At 39.6% G+C, this 19,842-nt stretch overlaps 1 protein-coding gene across 1 annotated transcript; it reads left to right on the top strand.

The window, feature by feature from the left end:
- The first annotated feature begins 6,881 nt into the window (after window positions 1-6,881).
- Window positions 6,882-19,522, top strand: ube2q1 (ubiquitin-conjugating enzyme E2Q family member 1). The gene is made up of 13 exons (XM_022210155.2): window positions 6,882-7,604; window positions 8,000-8,104; window positions 9,727-9,849; window positions 10,165-10,218; window positions 10,495-10,635; window positions 11,295-11,379; window positions 12,030-12,090; window positions 12,180-12,270; window positions 12,366-12,424; window positions 12,556-12,604; window positions 13,303-13,398; window positions 14,975-15,041; window positions 16,298-19,522. The coding sequence occupies exons 1-13, from the start codon at window positions 7,446-7,448 to the stop codon at window positions 16,327-16,329; spliced, it is 1,122 nt and encodes a 373-aa protein (XP_022065847.1). The 5' UTR covers window positions 6,882-7,445; the 3' UTR covers window positions 16,330-19,522.
- Window positions 19,523-19,842: the final 320 nt, after the last annotated feature.

Below are 19,842 nucleotides of genomic sequence, written 5' to 3'. Positions count from 1 at the left end.
ACTTAAAAACACACCGATCCCCCACGCTTAATGACTACTTTATGAGTCATAAACAGAGAGAGCTGACCTAAAATGAAAAAGAAAATTTTTAGTCAAAAGTGATCTCACTGAGCTTATCATTACTTACTTATTCATTAATCCTGCTGAAAACTCTGTATTTTCTTGTTGACAGACTGATAGAGTGAAATGTGTTTCCTTGTTTTTGTGGCCCGTTCAGCCAATCCAAACTCATTTACAGATAAAGACTGTGATATAATAATCTAAATAGGGAAATACTGTTAAACAAAGAAAAGAAAAGAGAAAAATCTGCCAAAATTTAAGGGCCGATACATTAGAAATGACTACACTTCTACCCTTACTTCAGTATGTCATTACCCAGAAAACATGCACCACATGTAAAAGAACGTAGAATAAGCCACTATATCTGTCTCACTTATACATTGATAGAAGGTTCCCTAAACTTTTTTGCCTGCACACCCTAAAATAACAGCAGCAGATACCCATGACCCACAGAGGTGGCTAATGCATACAGGTATTGGAAGCATCCACACACCTACAAATATATCCAAACACAGGTATAAATAACACAGCAGATCTTTTATCATTTCATAGCAATTTAATGCAATTTAACTGCACTGATTAAACACGCAGCCTGTTTTCCTTTTTTTTTTGTTCATTAATCTTTTGCAATAATTAAGGTAAAAATATGCTATTTTAAATCATTTTTGGAAATTGTGGGGTTTCTGGAAATCATATAACTCCATAACTCCAAAATCAAACAGAGCAACAAAGAGTGGGGTCAGGTAAGCTAAGGTCGCATGTGCTGTTCTCCACACCCACCCACGCTGATTATACAGCACCACCTCCACTCCTGTTGCCCCAGAACTTCCAAAATGAATTACACTGTTTGCCAGACTGGAACCTTGACCTTTCCTGAGGAACCATTACATTAACAAAGTCCCTGACCTCTTTGCACATTCAGCGAGTTCAGGTGGATTGTGATACTTTATTGCACCCAGTTGCAATACTCCACACAGGAAATTTTTGTCAACAGCGGCACATACACACGTGGACAAAATTGTTGGTACCCCTCAGTTAAAGAAGGAAAAACCCACAATTCTCACTGAAATCACTTGAAACTCACAAAAGTAACAATAAATAAAAATTTATTGAAAATTAAATAATCAAAAACAGCCATTACTTTTGAATTGTTGATTAACATAATTATTTAAAAAAACAAACTAATGAAACAGGCCTGGACAAAAATGATGGTACCTCTATAAAAGATTGAAAACTATTTGACCAGAGTGACATGATTAACTCAGGTGTGTCATTTAATTGACATCACAGGTGTTTCCAAACTCATAATCAGTCAGTCTGCCTATTTAAAGGGAGACAAGTAGTCACCCTGCTGTTTGGTGAAAAGGTGTGTACCACACTGAACATGGACAACAGAAAGCGAAGGAGAGAATTGTCCCAGGACATCTGAAAAAAAATTATAGACAAACATCTTAAAGGTAAAGGCTATAAGACCATCTCTAAACAGCTTGAAGTTCCTGTGACAACAGTGGCTCATATTATTCAGAAGTTCAAGACCCACGGGACAGTAGCCAACCTCCCTGGACGTGGCCGCAAGAGGAAAATTGATGACAAATTGAAGAGACGGATCGTTGGAATTGTATCCAAAGAGCCCAGAGCAACCTCCAAAGAAATTAAAGGTGAACTCCAAGGCCAAGGTACATCAGTGTCAGATCGCACCATTCGTCGTTGTTTGAGCCAAAGTGGACTTCATGGGAGACGACCAAGGAGGACACCACTGCTGAAAAAAACTCATAAAAAAGCCAGACTGGAATTTGCAAAAATGCATGTTGACAAGCCACAAAGCTTGTGGGAGAATGTCCTTTGGACAGATGAGACCAAACTGGAGCTTTTTGGTAAGGCACATCAACTCTATGTTCATAGACTCAAAAACCAAGCATACGAAGAAAAGAACACTGTCCCTACGGTGAAACATGGAGGAGGCTCAGTAATGTTTTGGGGCTGCTTTGCTGCATCTGGCACAGGGTGTCTTGAAAGTGTGCAAGGTACGATGAAATCTGAAGACTATCAAGGCATTCTGGAGAGAAATGTGCTGCCTTGTGTCAGAAAGCTTGGTCTCAGTCGCAGGTCATGGGTCTTCCAACAGGACAACCATCCAAAACACACAGCCAAAAACACCCAAGAATGGCTGAGAGAAAAGCGTTGGACTATTCTAAAGTGGCCTTCTATGAGCCCAGATCTGAATCCCATTGAACATATGTGGAAGGAGCTGAAACATGCCATTTGGAGAAGACACCCATCAAACCTGAGACAACTGGAGCTGTTTGCTCATGAGGAGTGGGCCAAAATACCTGTTGACAGCTGCAGAACGCTCATTGACAAATACAGAAATCGTTTAATTGCAGTGATTGCCTCAAAAGGTTGTGCAACAAAATATTAAGTTATGGGTACCATCATTTTTGTCCAGCCCTATTTCATTAGTTTGTTTTTTTAAATAATTATGTTAATCAACAATTCAAAAGTGATGGCTGATTTTGATTATTTAATTTTCAATAAATTTTTATTTATTGTTACTTTTGTGAGTTTCAAGTGATTTCAGTGAGAATTGTGGGTTTTTCCTTCTTTAACTGAGGGGTACCAACAATTTTGTCCACGTGTGTAGATGTTGACATATGTGAACAGCAGGTGGTTTGGAGAGTAGGTTGGTTGGATTGTCTTCATAGATGAGTCCAGTCGTGGGTGCTTTCCTGTTCAACATTGTTTGCATTTGGTCAGACTTACACTGGTTTGGAGAAGACGGTCAACCTTCCCCTGCCATTTTCATTTATGGGCCGTTTAAATGGTAAATCAATATGTTGTTCCTCAATGAAACCTCAAACAGTGACATAGCTCACAGTAGCCACATTTGCATTCTCTGCTCAATCCAGAGGTATACAGAGTGTCAGAGGTTTGCAGAAAAAATATTGTAGAAAATACACGTGTCATTAAATGCACAGAATATCTACCAGTAATGTTGGAGTGAATTCTGTTTCCTCCACTGGCCATCACGGAATACTAATTTTGAGAAGACCAAATAAAAGCAAGGTTATCCTTGTTGAAAGGGATACCTTAGGATAGCATAACTGGAGGTGACAGCACAGCACTATTCTGGGCCAATCTGCTGCTCCCAAATCTCTTCTGATAACAGACTTCCTCACAAAGGAATGGCTTTTAAAGTTTGCCTTTAAGGTTTGTTGTGCTACCCGAACCCCACTCTATCTTGCCTAATTGAATTCAAGGACTAAAAGGACAGCTTCCTAAAGACTTTATGCAGTCTTCTTGGCACTGAACCTGTCTAGCTTTTGACCTGAAAACAAAAACATTTCCGTGTTTTCATTTTTCCGTGACACAGGGATTAAAGGTCTTCTCCTTACATGTCCAACTCACCTAGACACAGAACTGTCATTTGTTCAACCACAAAATGTGCATCAACATAATAGATATCCGCTGTAACAAGCGGAACATATCCAACAGTGTGGGTATTCTCATAAGCATGTTACCAGATTGCCAACTTCTCTTGTTCAAATTTTGAGCCAGCACTGCACCCTTGTGGACATCAGACACCACTACTGACAGGTCGAGCTGACATAAGATACACATAGGTCAGTATTTTTACAGTGGTATTATAAAAGTTTATGCTCATGAAAGATAGACTGTTCTACAAAAAAATATCGTTAAACTGTGATCTATCCTGGCTATATTATATAGGTATATATAGATAGTATAGCTTCTACTTTGCTCAAATGTCAGTTTAGGAGTCCAAAACACTTATGGAAAACAAAATTCTTCAGACACATTTTCTTTGAATATTTAACCAAAAAATAAAAGAATGAATTAGAATGAAAATAAAAGTACATGAAATCCTATCGTCTCATTCAGTCTGAAGCAGGCTAATGTGCTTTACTGAAATGTCACCACAAGCCGACAGGAGCAGGCTATGCTGAAGCACATTAAATGATCAAATCCATCAACTAATTTATTTCCACAGTAATAGTGTATTTTTTGTATGTGTCTCTGAGAAAAGAGTAAGAATGGACATATCAGCATGCAAGCATTCATACTATCAGTATGAAGACTTTGAGTATCATAGTGTCAATTATGCCAAACCCACATTCAAATAAAAGGTACCATCACATGTAAGCTCATATCCTGTCCACATGAAAAATCTTCATAACGCTGAAATCATGGTGTCTGATACTGCAAAGTGGTGACATCTTAGATTGGAGAATTCACATATTGAAAATTTGCTATTTACAGAAAGCTTCAAGTGATTAAGTTGCTAATCAGGAGAGCACATTAAAAGAAAGGCCTCATGTTTTGACAAATTATTTGGTAGCAAATTAAATAGACTCAAGAATAACCTGTTAATAATGAATTCTCCTCATAAATCCTGATATGTTTCTCTCCTTTACATTGGAAATTACTTGCTTTCAACAATAGCCCAAGTTATCAGGCTGCAACTAATGATTATTTAAATCAATACTGATGAATTTACTGATTATTTATCTTAATTCAGTCATTGATTATTTGATTTGGAAAACATTAGAAAATAACCTTAAAAACTCAAAGTGAAACTATCACACTACTGGCTTTGTCCAACTAACAGCCCATACCTCTAAAAATTACTGAAAGGAAAGCAACACATTTATAAATTCAAAAGGCACTTCAAATGTTGGTATTGTTACATGAGAAATGACTTCAACAAAACTAGCAAAAACAATGTCAAATTATTATTTTTTCTTCAATCAGCCACTTGTTTCAGATTGACTTCTACACACAACTGAATCATTAGCAAAGCAATACACAATACTTCATAAGGTCTTCACACATTTGTATGTGAAATCATAATTTAGAATGTAACTGGCAGATAAATGCATCAGCGTAAAAAAGTAAAATATTTCCCTCTAAAACATGGAAGCATTAAGTGATTAAAAGAAATAGAAGTGCCAAAGCCAAACTGCTTCACAGCAGAGAAAAAAGACTGATGTTACAAATTTTCCTAACAAGTTTAATTATAAAGGTTAAGTGCCTCCAGTATTATTGTCAGGCAAATTTAACCCAGGAATTTTAATATTATGGTTAAGAGTTGACAATTTTATATACAATTAAATTTACCTGACCAAATTAAATATTAAGGTCATGACACTACTGTAAAATCAATTATGCAAACTGACCTTGCTAATTTAAATATTAAGGTTAAGACCCAACAGTATTTTATAAAATACAGATTGACCTAGCTAACAAAATATTAGGATTAAGAATTAAGAATGCAATATGATATACTCTAACAAATGACCTGACTAATGGAGGGCAAAGACCCAACAAAATAATACATGGAAAACACAATGAATCTAAAGATTCCTTACAAGCAATCATACTGGCAACAAGGAAGAGAAAAAACTTCCTTGTAACAGGAAGAGACGTCCAGCAGAACCAGCTCAGGGAGGGCAGATATCTGCCTTGACTGGTTGGGGTGAATGTAAAGGAAATTATAATAACAAAGCAGAGACAAGCAGATTATCTGACGAGTGACTGCAGATCACATCCATGCAGCTTCAGATCAAGAAACACAACATCAGTAATATAAAATAGTGCATAGAAATGTATGGAAGAACAGAAATGACATACAGTGGGTACGGAAAGTATTCAGACCCCTTGAAATTTTTCGCTCTCTGTGTCATTGCAGCCATTTGCCAAAATCAAAAAAGGCCACTGTGCTCTTAGGAACCTTGAGTGCTGCAAAAATTCTTTTGTAACCTTGGCTAGATCTGTGCCTTGCCACAATTCTGTCTCTGAGCTCCTTGGGCAGTTCCTTCGACCTCATGATTCTCATTTGCTCTGACATGCACTGTGAGCTGTAAGGTCTTATATAGACAGGTGTGTGCCTTTCCTAATCAAGTCCAATCAGTTTAATTAAACACAGCCAGACTCCAAAAATTTCTGCATTTCTGTTTTTTTCTGTCAAGATGGGGTGCTGAGTGTACATTAATGAGAAATAAAATGAACTTTTTTTGATTTTGGCAAATGGCTGCAATGACACAGATTGAAAAATTTCAAGGGGTCTGAATACTTTCCGTACCCACTGTACATGTGAAAATGAACCCTATGGCCAAGACTTTCAAGCTAAAACGTGCAATAGTTAGCTTCAGGAGGACCTAAAAGGAAAGTGGGAAAGGTCAAGATATTTTGATTGAAAATTGCCAGTGTTGGGACAGGATTTAATGTGCAATGGGAGACTGTTTCACAGCCTGGGTGTTGTAACCGAGGCCCTGTCGCCTTTGGTTTTGAGGCGTGAGTGGTGAATCGAAAAGAGCAATTGTGATGGTGACCTAGGGGCAGAAAACTGAGTTAACAAGTAAAGCATACCATTTTGTACTTCAGTGGAGTACTTGATTAGAGGTACTTGGTTACATTCCTGCAGTGGACATTGCTCATCCCAAGTACACCCAAAAATTTTAATTATGGACTTGATTTGACCATGCTAATGTACAATAGCAAAGTACAGCCCATACTTTATGACAGATAGTGCTTTAAATATGATTTCTGAGGAAACATAATCTCACAATTTCAGAGATCTTAGCAAATTAATTTACTTGAAAGAACGCATTCTGTCTAAGTTTTTGGGCATCTATTTTTACTGTAGTAAGCATTATGCCAAGCAAAAAAATTATCATATTCAATTGCAAACACATTAAAATCACAATACAGATATTACCCCCTCATAAATGTTTGCCCAAATAATCTACATCACAAACTTTGCTTTATTTTTTTTATCCTGAAATAAATTGAGAACGCGCTGAATGCTGGGATTCTGCGGGAACGGGGAGATTGCAGAACGCCATCTTTAAACCCCACAAGAGGCCAGCTACAGTTGTGCACCGGGATGAAAAACACTATACCTATAGCGGGATATTAGGTCAGATCGTGGACATTGTATGATTGTTTCCCGGTGAAGTCAATAATAAAGAAGTGTGCGATGGGACTGTGAGGAGAAGGTCACTGGACACCGCGAAAGCCTTAAAATGTTGTTACCATAGGCAGACAACAACAATAGACGGAAAGACAACAACAACGGACTAGCTCGCTAGCAGCTTGCCAAGCACTGCGCTGTTTTCTAACGCTAACTGAAGGCTAGCTAGCGTTAGCTACTTCATTAGCAAATCAGTCCGGTTGCGGTGAATTTTGACCGGACGCGGTTCATAGCTGGGTTTGGGGTACCCAGCTACATCTCCCGGGACAGTCCGTCGTTTCTTTGTCACTTTTTACAACCGTTTTTGTACTGAAATTTACGCTGTTGTTTTAGCTAGCTACAAGCTAAGTACCGACTTCTCCCCCTCCCCAGCGGCCCAGCCGGAGATGCGTGGAAGATGTCGGTGTCGGGGCTGAAGGCCGAACTGAAGTTTTTGGAGTCCATTTTTGATCCAAACCACGAACGATTCCGGATAATTGACTGGAAACCTGACGAGCTGAGTTGTCAATTTAATGTAACTGGGGAAAAGTTGTTAATTATCCACTGTAACATTACGGTAAGTGAACAAGAACACAAGTGCCGGGGTTTAGCTAGTTACACACTTCCCCTTGTTGGTCGTTAGCGAGCTAAAGTTAGCCGGTTAATTTGCTAGCCAGGTAGCAGGCTACCTCCACATCTGTACAATTTGATGCTGTGCGGGACAGGTTTCTGCGTAATTTCGTTAACTAGTGTCAATGGGAGCTACGCATTTTCGGTGGAAGGTTTGCTGGTCGGACAATACGACATCAGTCTCTGTTGATAAGCAATCTTAGCTTTTAGCTAACGATGCATCTTGAATGCTAATGTCGTCAACTCAGATTTTACGTTTTTACTGGCTCTGTCTAATGCTGCGGCACACGGAAAGTGGGTCAAATATATTGATGCCAATGTTTTGTTTGTGTTTGTCTTTAGGAGTCTTATCCATCTACGCCGCCAATATGGTTTGTGGACTCTGACGACCCGAGCTTGGCGCAAGTTTTGGAGAGGCTGGAGGATGTGCGAAAAGGCAGCACCCTGGTAGATGACCTTAGCTGTTTGTTTCATTATGTACATGACATGAGGAGTAGCTGACAAATTATATCACATACAGTAAACGTTTGCCTTAAAGCTTTAGTCATCTAAAACGGTGCCTGTACATTAGGCTTGTATAAGACGAGGAGTTGTAGAAGTCAGTGTGAATGCTGACTACAAGACAGTGTGATGGGTCTAATACAAGACAGGTTATGATACAGCAGGTAGCTTCAAGGCACTAAAAAATAACAGTAAACAGTTAATTGTTACATCTAACTGACTACTCCTCAATGTTTGGTATGTATCTTAAGTCAGAGCTAAAGCTGCCTCAGCCAAAATGTTTTCATAGTATGCCTGAGGTGTGCATATTTTGGAATAGTCTTCCCTTTACACAAAGTATTTACCAGGCTGCTTCTCAACAAGAACATTTACTTTGAATTATTGTGACATCATGCCAGCTTGCTGTGTTGGGTTTCATCAGCAGGAGCTTGAAAATTGTGCACTTCCTGTTGGAGTTTTTGTTAGGATTTAAGACTGGACAAGTGTTTGCACTTAACATTTTTTTTACACCCTTAATGTAGGATTTGGACTAGTTAAAGAAGCTGACCAGTAATGCAGTATGAATTTTGCCATTGTAGTGTTACATCAGAGGTTTTACTTAACTAGGGTCTAATTTCGCTTTTCATATGGGCATTCAAGTGTGAAGAGGTCGCATGTGCTGCATAAATGTCTGTCCATTTGCACTTAAGGAATGTGATGAGCATGTCAACAAGCGGGTTTTCAGCATGCCAAATGGCCATGTCATGAGATCATTGGGACACTGTTTGAGGTTGAAATATCTGTAAGCAGCAGCTCCTGTGTAATCCTAGGTATGAGGTGACATCTTGGGCTGAGTTAGCCTACTTATTCATGCGGCATGCTCTGCTTGTAGGACTCAAAATATGCTTTTTATAGAAGTGCTGTCAGGTTTTTCTTTTCCGAGCAGAAGGTTTTGTTTGCACCACAACTTAGTCTAAATGCAGATAAAGAATACAGCATTTCTGAAGGTTTGTCAGTTGTGTGTGTTGCCTTTTATGGACAGATAAGATCAGTCTGTTTTTTTTCTTTGCTATTGCACAGATGTTTTCATGGAAGCCTATAGTAAAATGGCATCAAATTTGCAAAAGCGAAACACACAAGCTGATAGCAGCTTAAATGCTTACCTATCTCTTTTTCCATGAGTGAAATCCATGTTTGTCTTCATATATTTATTTACAGTACTTCTGGTGAGTGTTAATTTTTTTAAATCCTTACTTAGTGAAGTCATATGTGAATAATTAGCCCTAGTTATTTTGCTACACTCATAGAGTGCACATTTTTTTCATTATTGCACAGTTGCAATTTGAATGTCCTGAAGTAACCCGCATAAAGACTGAAGTAATTATTTTCTCTGTTGTATGTCACAGTCACACAATCATGAATGTCAACATTTTCATTGAGGAACACGATCGTCGACATGAATAAAAATTCAATAGCCATTCACATAAAATACATGCACATTCACTTTTCTTCCACATGGCATTACTCTGTAGCTGCATTTGGCTTAACTAATTCTGTATTCCTTTGTCATTGTGGTTTGTCTTGCCTAGCTTTTGCAGCAGTTGAAGAAACTCATTTGTGACCTTTGTCGGCTGTACAACCTTCCCCAACATCCCGATGTGGAGATGCTGGATCAGCCCCTGCCTGCAGGCCCTGTGGGACCAGACCGAAAGGCAAGTCTGCCTAAATTGTGCTTGTCGAATGTCTCTTAATGGCACTCATCAGGATTTGATAACTTTTAATGACAATGCCATGCTAATTTTTATTGAGATATTTTATTACTTGCTTTCAAACCACTTGAACTTAGTTATGAAACGGCAGTCTGTATTACAGAGTCCTGGTCTAAGCTGATCAATAGGCTCTTTCTGTAGTCCTGGTCAATCAAAGGTGATCTTCTGTAAAACATATGGGCAAGTCAGCTCGGTGAGTCTGTTGCAGTCTTCTTCATCTGGCCTGACTTTTAAAGACTTCTCTGTGTTTGTGTATAGCATGGAACAGAGGAGGTAACATCTGAAGAAGAAGAGGAGGAGGAAATGGGAGAAGTAAGTTATCATCTTTGGTTTAAAGCCTCTAATGCGGCGCTCATGCAGTGTTGTGGTAGGTGCATGGTGATGAAACAGACTTCCTGTTTTCTTACCATCTTAGTCTCACATACTGTGTTTAGGCTGTTTACTATTTATGTTCTGAAGATTTGGTGTTTGATAAAGTTGTCAACTATGCCCTCTTCATCTTTCCTAAGTGCGCCACATTATTAACCTCGATTAGGATAGCATTTTGAGTTATTTAAAATGGTGAAAGTATCAAATTTGAATGCACAGGACATCGAGGATCTGGACCACTATGAAATGAAAGAGGAGGAGCCTGTGGATGGGAAGAAATCTGAGGATGACGGGATTGAAAAGGAGAATCTGGCAATCCTGGAGAAGATCCGAAAGAACCAGCGACAGGACCACCTAAATGTAAGTCTTCATTCAACAAAGAGGCTGATTGAAATGATTTTAACTGTGATCTAACAACACACCTTCATAGAAAATGCTGAAGTGTACATTGAATCTATACAACATTTATGTTAATATTGTCAGTAGCAACCCCTACGCATTAAAAAAGAAAGCTAAAAAAACAAGACAGGATTGAGACATTTAAAACAAACGGTATCCAACAGCTCCCATTGTGACTTGTTTCTCAATGTGCTTCTATGCAGTATGCAGCACAGCTTCAGGTTTCTCTCAGCGTATGCCCTTCAAGGCAGCATAAACTTGTGAAAAGATTTGTTGTTTTTCTCTGAAAAAAGGCTCTCAGGTTGCTCCACATCCTGCTCCCTGGCTCGGCTGTACAGCTGTCTTGGTGTCTGAAATGTGTCAAATTCTGTCCCTTTAACAATGGAACAAATGTTACCTTGCCTTTTATGCACTTATTGTACTTATTTAAATATTTTGAGGATCAGTAAAACATTCTCTCAAGGGGTTTACTGATAGAAATATTGCCGTCTAGTAGCATCAAGCGTTGTCTTTGATGTTTGGACACAGTAAGCACAAATGACAGTTTTACCCCTATGGTAAATTGCAAAACCCTGTGTTCCTTGTCTTTATTTTTATAGCAACTGTTTTATATTTTACAGGGAGCTGTGTCTGGTTCAGTGCAAGCCTCTGACCGCCTCATGAAGGAGCTTAGAGAGATCTACAGGTCTCAGAGTTACAAGACAGGTACGCACACTTCACAAAGGTCTGTTTTTGTTGAAAATCTGAGTGAAAAAACTCTTAATGCACATCGATACCAAACCATCCTGCATTCTGTCTTTTTGTGATGAAAGATGGGTATTGCTGACCGTGAAGCATTGCAGTATATGAGGTGCATGACATTTGTTTGGTCAGAGGAAAGGATTTGAGAATGAGGGTATTTGTGCACAATTCAAGTACCTAATGCTTTCTGATTTGTCCTCGTAGGGTTAGCTACACCGTCATGTGGGCGTGATGGCCGCTCTTTAGGTTACTACACCCATTACTGTTATTTGCAGACGCCTTTTGTATGCTTTAATAATGTCTTTAAGCACATTGACACACTTTCCATATCAGCTTAACAAAGAAAAAGGATATTTGTTCAATACTTAAGCAGAAACATTTTTTAAGTCAAGAGAGAGTCATCTTGAAGTCTCTTACGTTGTGGAAAGTCCTTAACCTTATTGCATTATTTACTGAAAGTGGTATGACAGTGTGTGCCCTGACAAAAGACATTTTATGCTGTGCCTCACTGTGTTAACACCTGGTTTGTAGAATGGAAAAAGGAGATTAAGTAATTACTTTTGGTACTAGACCTTGGAAGATTTGAGGATTCATTTAAACAATTTCTTTTTCAGGTATCTATTCAGTCGAGCTTGTTAATGATAGCCTGTACGAATGGCACGTCAAACTAAGGACGTAAGTAACTTGGGGATTGTATCGTGTGTTATTTTCTTCTTCAATGTCAGCGTAAACGTAGACTGATAGCATGATCTAATGACCAACAGGGTGGATCCAGATAGTCCCTTACACAGCGATTTACAAGTCCTGAAAGAAAAGGAAGGAATGGATTACATTTTGCTAAACTTCTCATATAAAGTGAGTAAAATTGACTTTGCGTTCATGAAAATGAAACACAATTGGGGAGTCTTTGAAGTCTGTAAATGAAGTATTTTTGCCGGTTGCCTCTACAGGATAATTTCCCCTTTGATCCACCGTTTGTCCGGGTAGTTTCGCCTGTGCTTTCTGGAGGGTGAGTTCATCAGCTTGGTACAGTTTGACAGATTCTTCTGTCTGTCTTCTGAGGCTTAGGTAGGGTGAGATTATTTTCAGTTAGAAGAAATAACCCTGTCTTTGGTATTTATTTTCATTTTCTTGCTTCAGTTATGTTCTTGGAGGAGGCGCCCTGTGCATGGAACTTCTCACCAAGCAGGTATGCTACGGTGTCTTTACATACGTGCAGTGTGAACTTGAATTACATGATTTTAACCCTTTAAGCTTCAGTCAATTCCAGCCGTTTTCAGTACAAAAAATCGCTAATATTCTATTTTTAAATAAAAAAAAAATTACGAAAAATACGGGGAATATTGGACGGGCATCGCGAGGTGCATTTCCTTGAAAAGGACCGATTCGGGGATTTTATACCGACTTCAGGACATGTTTTGGACAAAATAGTTTCCTGGCTTGTGTCATCTGGATGTAAAAGGTTGGATTATGACCGTTTTTTGTGGAATCTTTTTTTTTGTGTATAATAATGAACCCGGAAATGTGAGTCGCGCTGTGTGTGTTGAAGCCGTGTATAGAGAACGGATGGATGAATATTTGTTTTTGTCGGACAAATGTGTTTTTCTCACCCGCTGTGGTAATCGCATCTGAAAGTGGTTTATACCGGCAGATTCATGAGAATCTAAGCTTTCCATCGGTGTATAGTGTTTGTATAAGCGCGTTTGCGGCCGTCGGACATTCTTGAAATTCCTATGCACATTAGTAGGTGTACCGCCGGCGGTACACTGAAGCTTAAAGGGTTAAATACTGCTTTGTATCGTTTTTTTCATCTACTTTCTGCTGTTCTGTGCATCCGTTTACATTTTCAAAACCTGATCTTATTGACATTGGGTTTCCTGATTGCAGGGTTGGAGCAGTGCCTATTCCATTGAGTCTGTCATCATGCAAATCAATGCCACTTTAGTCAAAGGAAAAGCCAGAGTGCAGTTTGGAGCCAATAAAGTAAGTGAGGAGTTTTGATTTCGAGTCTGTGATGTAATGCTGGACCCCCATAAGATGAGACATTGACCACATTGACGAGGCTTTTACACAGATGAAGGGTTCTCTGGATCTTCATGCTGGCTTGTTTTTCTGTGCGACGGTCTCTTGTTTCTGCAGTCTCAGTTGGCTTTGTGATATGTTTTTCATCTTTTGGAATGGGGTGGAATGTGCAGTGTGTTGCTTCTGGAATGGGTCCAGTAGATGCCTCTCTTCTTCTGAATGACGGTGCTTAAATTGTCAGTTACTACTCATAATGTTTTCTTAATGATACCTAATGGCCTTTCTATGTTACTGAGTTTGATAACTTCATTACCAAGAAAACAAATCTTTTCATGTCCCTCTGAGTCTTCGTTTCATAGATCCATATCCCATTTTGTTCTATGTTTTGATGCGGATTAGTCGGTTCCCCTTAATTTCAGGTTTTCCCAGTGCCCTGGGCTAAACCAGTAGTTGCTTGTGTCAGTAGGTCAACACATCTTATACAAGCAAGTGTCATAATCTATCAACCAGGGTCAATCACTTCACCTGAAAGCACTTCACTCTGAGGGAACTTCTTGCTTTGACTACAAGAGCAGCACAAATACAAACCAGCTTCACTTCCACAGGAGCCACACATGCCATATTCAGTCACCTGTGTTTTTGCTGCACCGCCACTGAAATTACTTATGTAAACCAAAAAAAAGTAGATCTAACACAAAAATATGCTTGAAGTTGTAGTTTTGCACAGTAGGAATTGAAAATGTTTGGCTAGTCCTAATATTTTTCCTAAATTAGTATACTGTACACTAGAAAGTTTGAAAAAATAGAAACTGACGGACTGTAAGCCTGTACATTTAGCTGAAGTTACAGTCTAGTGGCACCAAATGAATGGAGGAAAAAAGAGAAAAATGAAGCTCTGCATTTGTTGTTTGCCAACTAATTTTGTGGACTGTTTAAGTCATTGAAGATGGATATATATACCGTATATACTTGGTATGGGCGTGCTAAGTCTGAGTACCAAACCTTCCCACAGTGTGTCAGCTCTGCTGCAGGTTTTGCACTGGTTTCATTTTACTTGAAGGTTTTGTCATTCTGGCTGTTATTGTCTTTTTCTTTTTTTTTTCTTTTTTTTTTTTTTTACATTTTAGTAGCCATTAAATGTTAAATTCTTGCAGAACACAAACATTTTCCGCTGAAATGAATTTGCAGAGAATGCTACACTCCTGGGTGAAGCTCTGCCATATGGATTTGTGCAAAGTCGTGTGTAATTCTGATGTAGCACCCATGTGTGTGTGGAAATACAGGTGCAGTGCCAGGTCTTGTGTGAATGGTGATGACAAGGCAGTCAGGCATGAATGGAAAAACAAGGCTGAGAATGTGTGTTCATTACCCTGAACCACACACAGGGGTTTGCTCCTGAAATCGGAGCTCGCGAGATAATCTTTTTTTTTCTTTCTGCTAGTAGACAACAGCTGTCATTACCATTCCTCGTTCCGCACTGTCATCCTAAGACCAGTAAATACTCAAAGGTTGACTTCATTTTCTCGTTTTATTGCAGAACCAGTACAATCTTGCCAGAGCACAGCAGTCCTACAAATCCCTGGTTCAGATCCATGAAAAGAACGGTGAGTGTTTTTGTCTCCAGTTTCATGCAGAGTGCATTACTGACCTTGTTTACTGAAACCAAATCCCTCCTGTATATCAAAGCTGTGGGATATTTGTGCTTGGACTGCTGGGTATGTACCAAACGTGGACAACAATTGCGTAGATGTAGTTACCACACTCCATTTCTGTAAGTGGTACATTGTTTGATAGATAGATACATATATATATATATAAGGGCAAAATATAGAGAACAGTGCACATAGAAACTGCAAGTACAGTGACCTTGTAATTCAGTGGCATCCATCATGTCGTTATTCATACTTTAACAATAGTCATGTGCCACAAATAATGCGTGACACATTCTCGGCGCCTTCCACAACTAATGGAAAATTTTGGTTCATAGAATCTTCTCTCCTTGACTGAGAGAGATAAAGAGTTTAGCAACCTGTTATTATTTAGTGCTGCTGTAACATCCGAACTTAATAACTGATCCAAAATCTATGAAACTACCAGGAAAGCTTTGCATTTGTACCTGCTGTGCATCATGACCTAAATAATACTCTTAAAACCTATGGAGTTGTTAATAGGGTTTATCACACAATGCTGAATCTGGCTCACGGTCATAATGTCATATTTCAGTCCTCTGATGAATGCTCATTTCAGTCCTTTCACAGGCTTGGCACATTTGTGTAAAATAGATGGATGGATAGATAGATACTTTATCAATCCTGAGGGAAATTCAGGATTAAATGAAATGGATGCTTTGTGATTTTGAATCAAGTGATATCGAGCAATTTTCAAGCATATCTAAGTGAAATGTATCCAGATAAATACTAACAGGCAGTTGAATTTGTGATTGTCAAAAATTTCAGTTTTTAATTTGGGGTTTTATTGGAGAAAGATGACCATGAATGCAAATTGTACTGTCCTTGACATGTGTGAAACACTGCGCTACATACAAAAGTAGAGGTAAAAAAAATGTAAATTGCTTCAGCCCTGCCAGTCTGCATACTGCTGTGTTTAATAGTAGAGGAGAAACGCTGAGAGCTGAAAGCCTTCCTGAACCATATAAGTCCTGAAACCAACCGCTGAACCCTTGTTAGCCTGTTGTTTTTAATTCTTGCACTAACCACACATGATGGGAGCTGCAGATTCAAGCCAGTGAGGCAGAAAACTGTGCACATGGAAAAATAGTTGTGGGATTGTTATTAGTAATGTGTTTTATTTTTTTTGTTACCCTGTAGTCATTGTGTCTTTTTGTGCTTTTTTTTCCTAGGCTGGTACACACCCCCCAAGGAGGACGGCTAATACAGACTGTTGCCTTTCCTGCACTGGGACCACATGTCTTAGATTTTTTTTTTCTTTTCCTCGCGACCAATATTGTTTTTATCCTGCAAACTTTTTTTTGCTCTCTACACGACAGTTTGAACTCCAAACCAAATTCCTCATCCAGTGACCACCCAAAAACTAGCACACGAACACAGACGCAGTCACCCCTGCCTGAAATTTACATCCAAGCTCATCAGCTGCTCGCAAGGGTGTCCTCTCTTCACATATTTATCTCTCTGTACATCTATTGTCTGATGCAATATGATTTTCTTTTTTTCTGTTGCGACATTCACCCCATAACTCCAGGAAATCAGTGGACTAAATACCGCGTGAACTCACCATTTGGTTTTGGCATTGCGCATGCCAAGGTTACTTGCTGGCTGTGAGTTGAAAGGTGCGGCATGGCTTTATCCTCCAGCAGTGGCAGTCTGAAGCTCCAGCTGCGGTAACACTGCCTGTCTGGCCACAGGTTGGATCTGAGAATGGCATGCGACATTCCCCGACATGATGCAGTGGTAGCTGGGATGGACATTTAAACGCTGGTGTTGGGGGGGGGGGGGGGGGGGGGGACGGCGCCTTTTCTCTCGATGGATGGCCTCTATAATATTGTGCTCATGTATTATCTTTATAATGCCAAGACACCTCCTCTGGAATAACAATGCTTCTGAGGCTAGTTTGCTTTGAAACCTCTTCTCTTTTTAAGCTTGAAGCCCTGAGGTGGGGAGGAAGAGACTTTTTGCAGCGTGGGCGGGACAGCCGATAATGAAGAACAGCATCCTGCTGAGCTCCGAACTCGGAGACCACTGGCATCATCACAACCAGCAGCTGGACCGCTCCCTGCAGGAGAGGCTGGGTTTGTGGCTAGTCTGGCAACATAAAAAACAGGATCAGGCAAAGCAGGGGGACGTGTTTGGATTGGATCACACTGTAATGTAGTTGATTTTAACTCCACGTGTAAACATGTAAATTTGTATTTCTGCAAAAGGATTTAATTGTTTATAATGTAACCTTGTCTGGGTCTTTGACTGGACAGAGACTGTATTACTATATACCCTTGACTATTAATGCAGGGGCACTGCAACTTCTCAAGACCCATTTAGAATAAGAAAAAGTTGCTTCATGGATACTCTTGCAGAAGGAAACAAAAGTACACCATGTTCTTATGTAAGCTTAATGACTACTGCGGTTTTGTTCTTTTTTTTATATTGATTTGTAAACTTTATGTTATTGGCAACAGTGACAGCACCATTCCCCTCATTTTAAAGCACCTCTTAACTGCAACCGCCGTAACAGTAATGACAGACGCAGCTGTGTCTATTCATATCTAATCACTCAAACCAGATGAACCTCAGTAAGGCTATGCAGTGAAGACACAGTCTTGTGGAATTTTTAAAAGAAAATTAGTCTTAACAGCGTAGTCACCTGCTTAGTTCCTGTAGCTGGTTCACATCCTGACTACTTTGCCAATTTTTTTCAGTCTGGGGGGAAAAAAAAAAGAAGTGACCTTTACCTTCTGACTTTTCCTTGGCCTCATGGCTGCTTTAAAATGCAGCCAGAGTTAGAAATTCACAGCAATAGTCTTGACCATATACCTTCTAGCTTCACACCTGGGGAGACCAACTGGAGTCTGTTCCATTTCCAGAATATTTGTTCAGGGTTGATAAATATTTGTTGAGATTTGCCACAAGATAGACTCAGCCCTTCCCATCAGCACCTCCTTGGTTTCTCTTCATGACCACTCTCGGCACTGTTGTACCCCCTCAGCGTGCTGAGGCTTTGATGTAATGTGAATAATATGCAGAAAACTGTGTGGAGCATTCCAATTAATGCAGTTACACGTTTGTTGTGGGTGTTCTGTTGTGTGGTTACTTGCATTGTTTTAAGTATATTGTCCTGATGATCAGCGTAGAAAGCTTAGTTATGCTATTTCATACAGTCATTCCTCATTTTTGAGTTGATTTAGAATTTCCTCAGTGATACTAACCTCAGTCACAACAGTTCGAAATGGGTATAAAATATACCGCTCGTTCACATTCGGCACGTCTGACCTCGGTTTGGGCTTGCAGGATATGACTGCTTCCTTTTTCTTGTTTCGCCACGAGCAAAAATCTCAACTTGACTATGGATCATTGGCATGGTTGTTAGCTGTTGTGATGCGCATTGGTAATGTACTAATCACTTCATTCCGGTCACATTGTCGAGCCCACCCCCGCATTCTCTGGAGAAGCAAACTCAGGAATACATACTGCACACTTTGCAAAGGATTGCTTCAGAATATCGCCATGAAATGCAAGATTGAATGTGTCAATCTTTTGTTGGGCCATTTTAAAGCGATGCCCCCGTTTTACCTGCAGGCATTGCAGTGTGTTTTGCTGTCAAAATTGCACACGCTTAGATTTTTTTCCGATTGCCATCGAGGCTGATAATTATTAAGTAAGTATCGGGGATGATCAGATACGCGGAGCACAGACTTGGCTCCGGCCCTCCGATCGTCCCGTGCTTAACGAGGGGTCCAGGACACATCTACCCTTTTCTCTTTGATATTGCTGTATTTTGCATGTCAATATATCAGTGGGTATTTTCCCCCCCTAAGCTACAGAAGACAGAGTGATTGGGTGGTTTAGACTAGATGTATCCATTTTTTTCATGACTTGTTCACTTGTGCTTTCCTGCTACATGAGTGCACAGGGTAATTCCCCACTGTGCGCTATTTATTGAAGCAGGTCAGATGCTATAAATGAGACACATGGACATAGAAAGACGGCTTACCTGCTCAGATTACCTTTCAAGGTGCCAGGATTTCCCAACAAAAGCAGCAGTTCAGATTTGTGTGCCATCAGAACAATTGTAATCCTTCAACCTGACCTTTGGAATAACGGTGTATTCAAGTCTGTTGTGCACTGAATAGCAGCTTCTTATACACCTGAACTAACAAAAAAAAAAAAAAAACCTCAGCTTTGACAAGTGACATATTGGTCTGAGGACTGAACTAGCCTGATACTGGGTTCTTTACCTTGCTTCATTAACTGCGGTGGCCGGGTTATAAAGTTATGCACTGTTAGCATGCTTTGGTCTGGTTTCATTTTTTTTCCATTGCAAGGGTGATTTTGACCATGTAAAGTAATTTGTAAACTTGCATCAAGTTTATGAATAAAGAATTTTATGAAATATCTTTTTTGTGTACTTAATAATAGAATTAAAGAAATAGGCTCCTATATCCATCTGTTATTGAGGGGAAATGTAGCTAGTGATTAGTTAACTGATGGTAGAGCCAAACTTTGGAAGTAGAAAACCCCCTAAATTACCAGAGATATTTGCATGTATTTCTTGCATCATCCAGCAGATGGCGTTCTTTGCCAAAAGATGCAGATGTCAGTTTTCGCTCAGTGTTGAACAAACGCATGTATCCTTCAAGGTAGAGAAAGTTGGTGTTCCAGCTTGCGGCTTTAGTTTTGCTCTGCAGTGACTTTAGGTCAAACTCATTTTAGTTCA

Source organism: Acanthochromis polyacanthus, chromosome 2, assembly GCF_021347895.1.
Source record: "Acanthochromis polyacanthus isolate Apoly-LR-REF ecotype Palm Island chromosome 2, KAUST_Apoly_ChrSc, whole genome shotgun sequence".
Classification (NCBI taxonomy): domain Eukaryota; kingdom Metazoa; phylum Chordata; class Actinopteri; family Pomacentridae; genus Acanthochromis; species Acanthochromis polyacanthus.
Note: the sequence above shows the minus strand (reverse complement) of the source record. Positions and strands in the feature narration are given on the sequence as shown.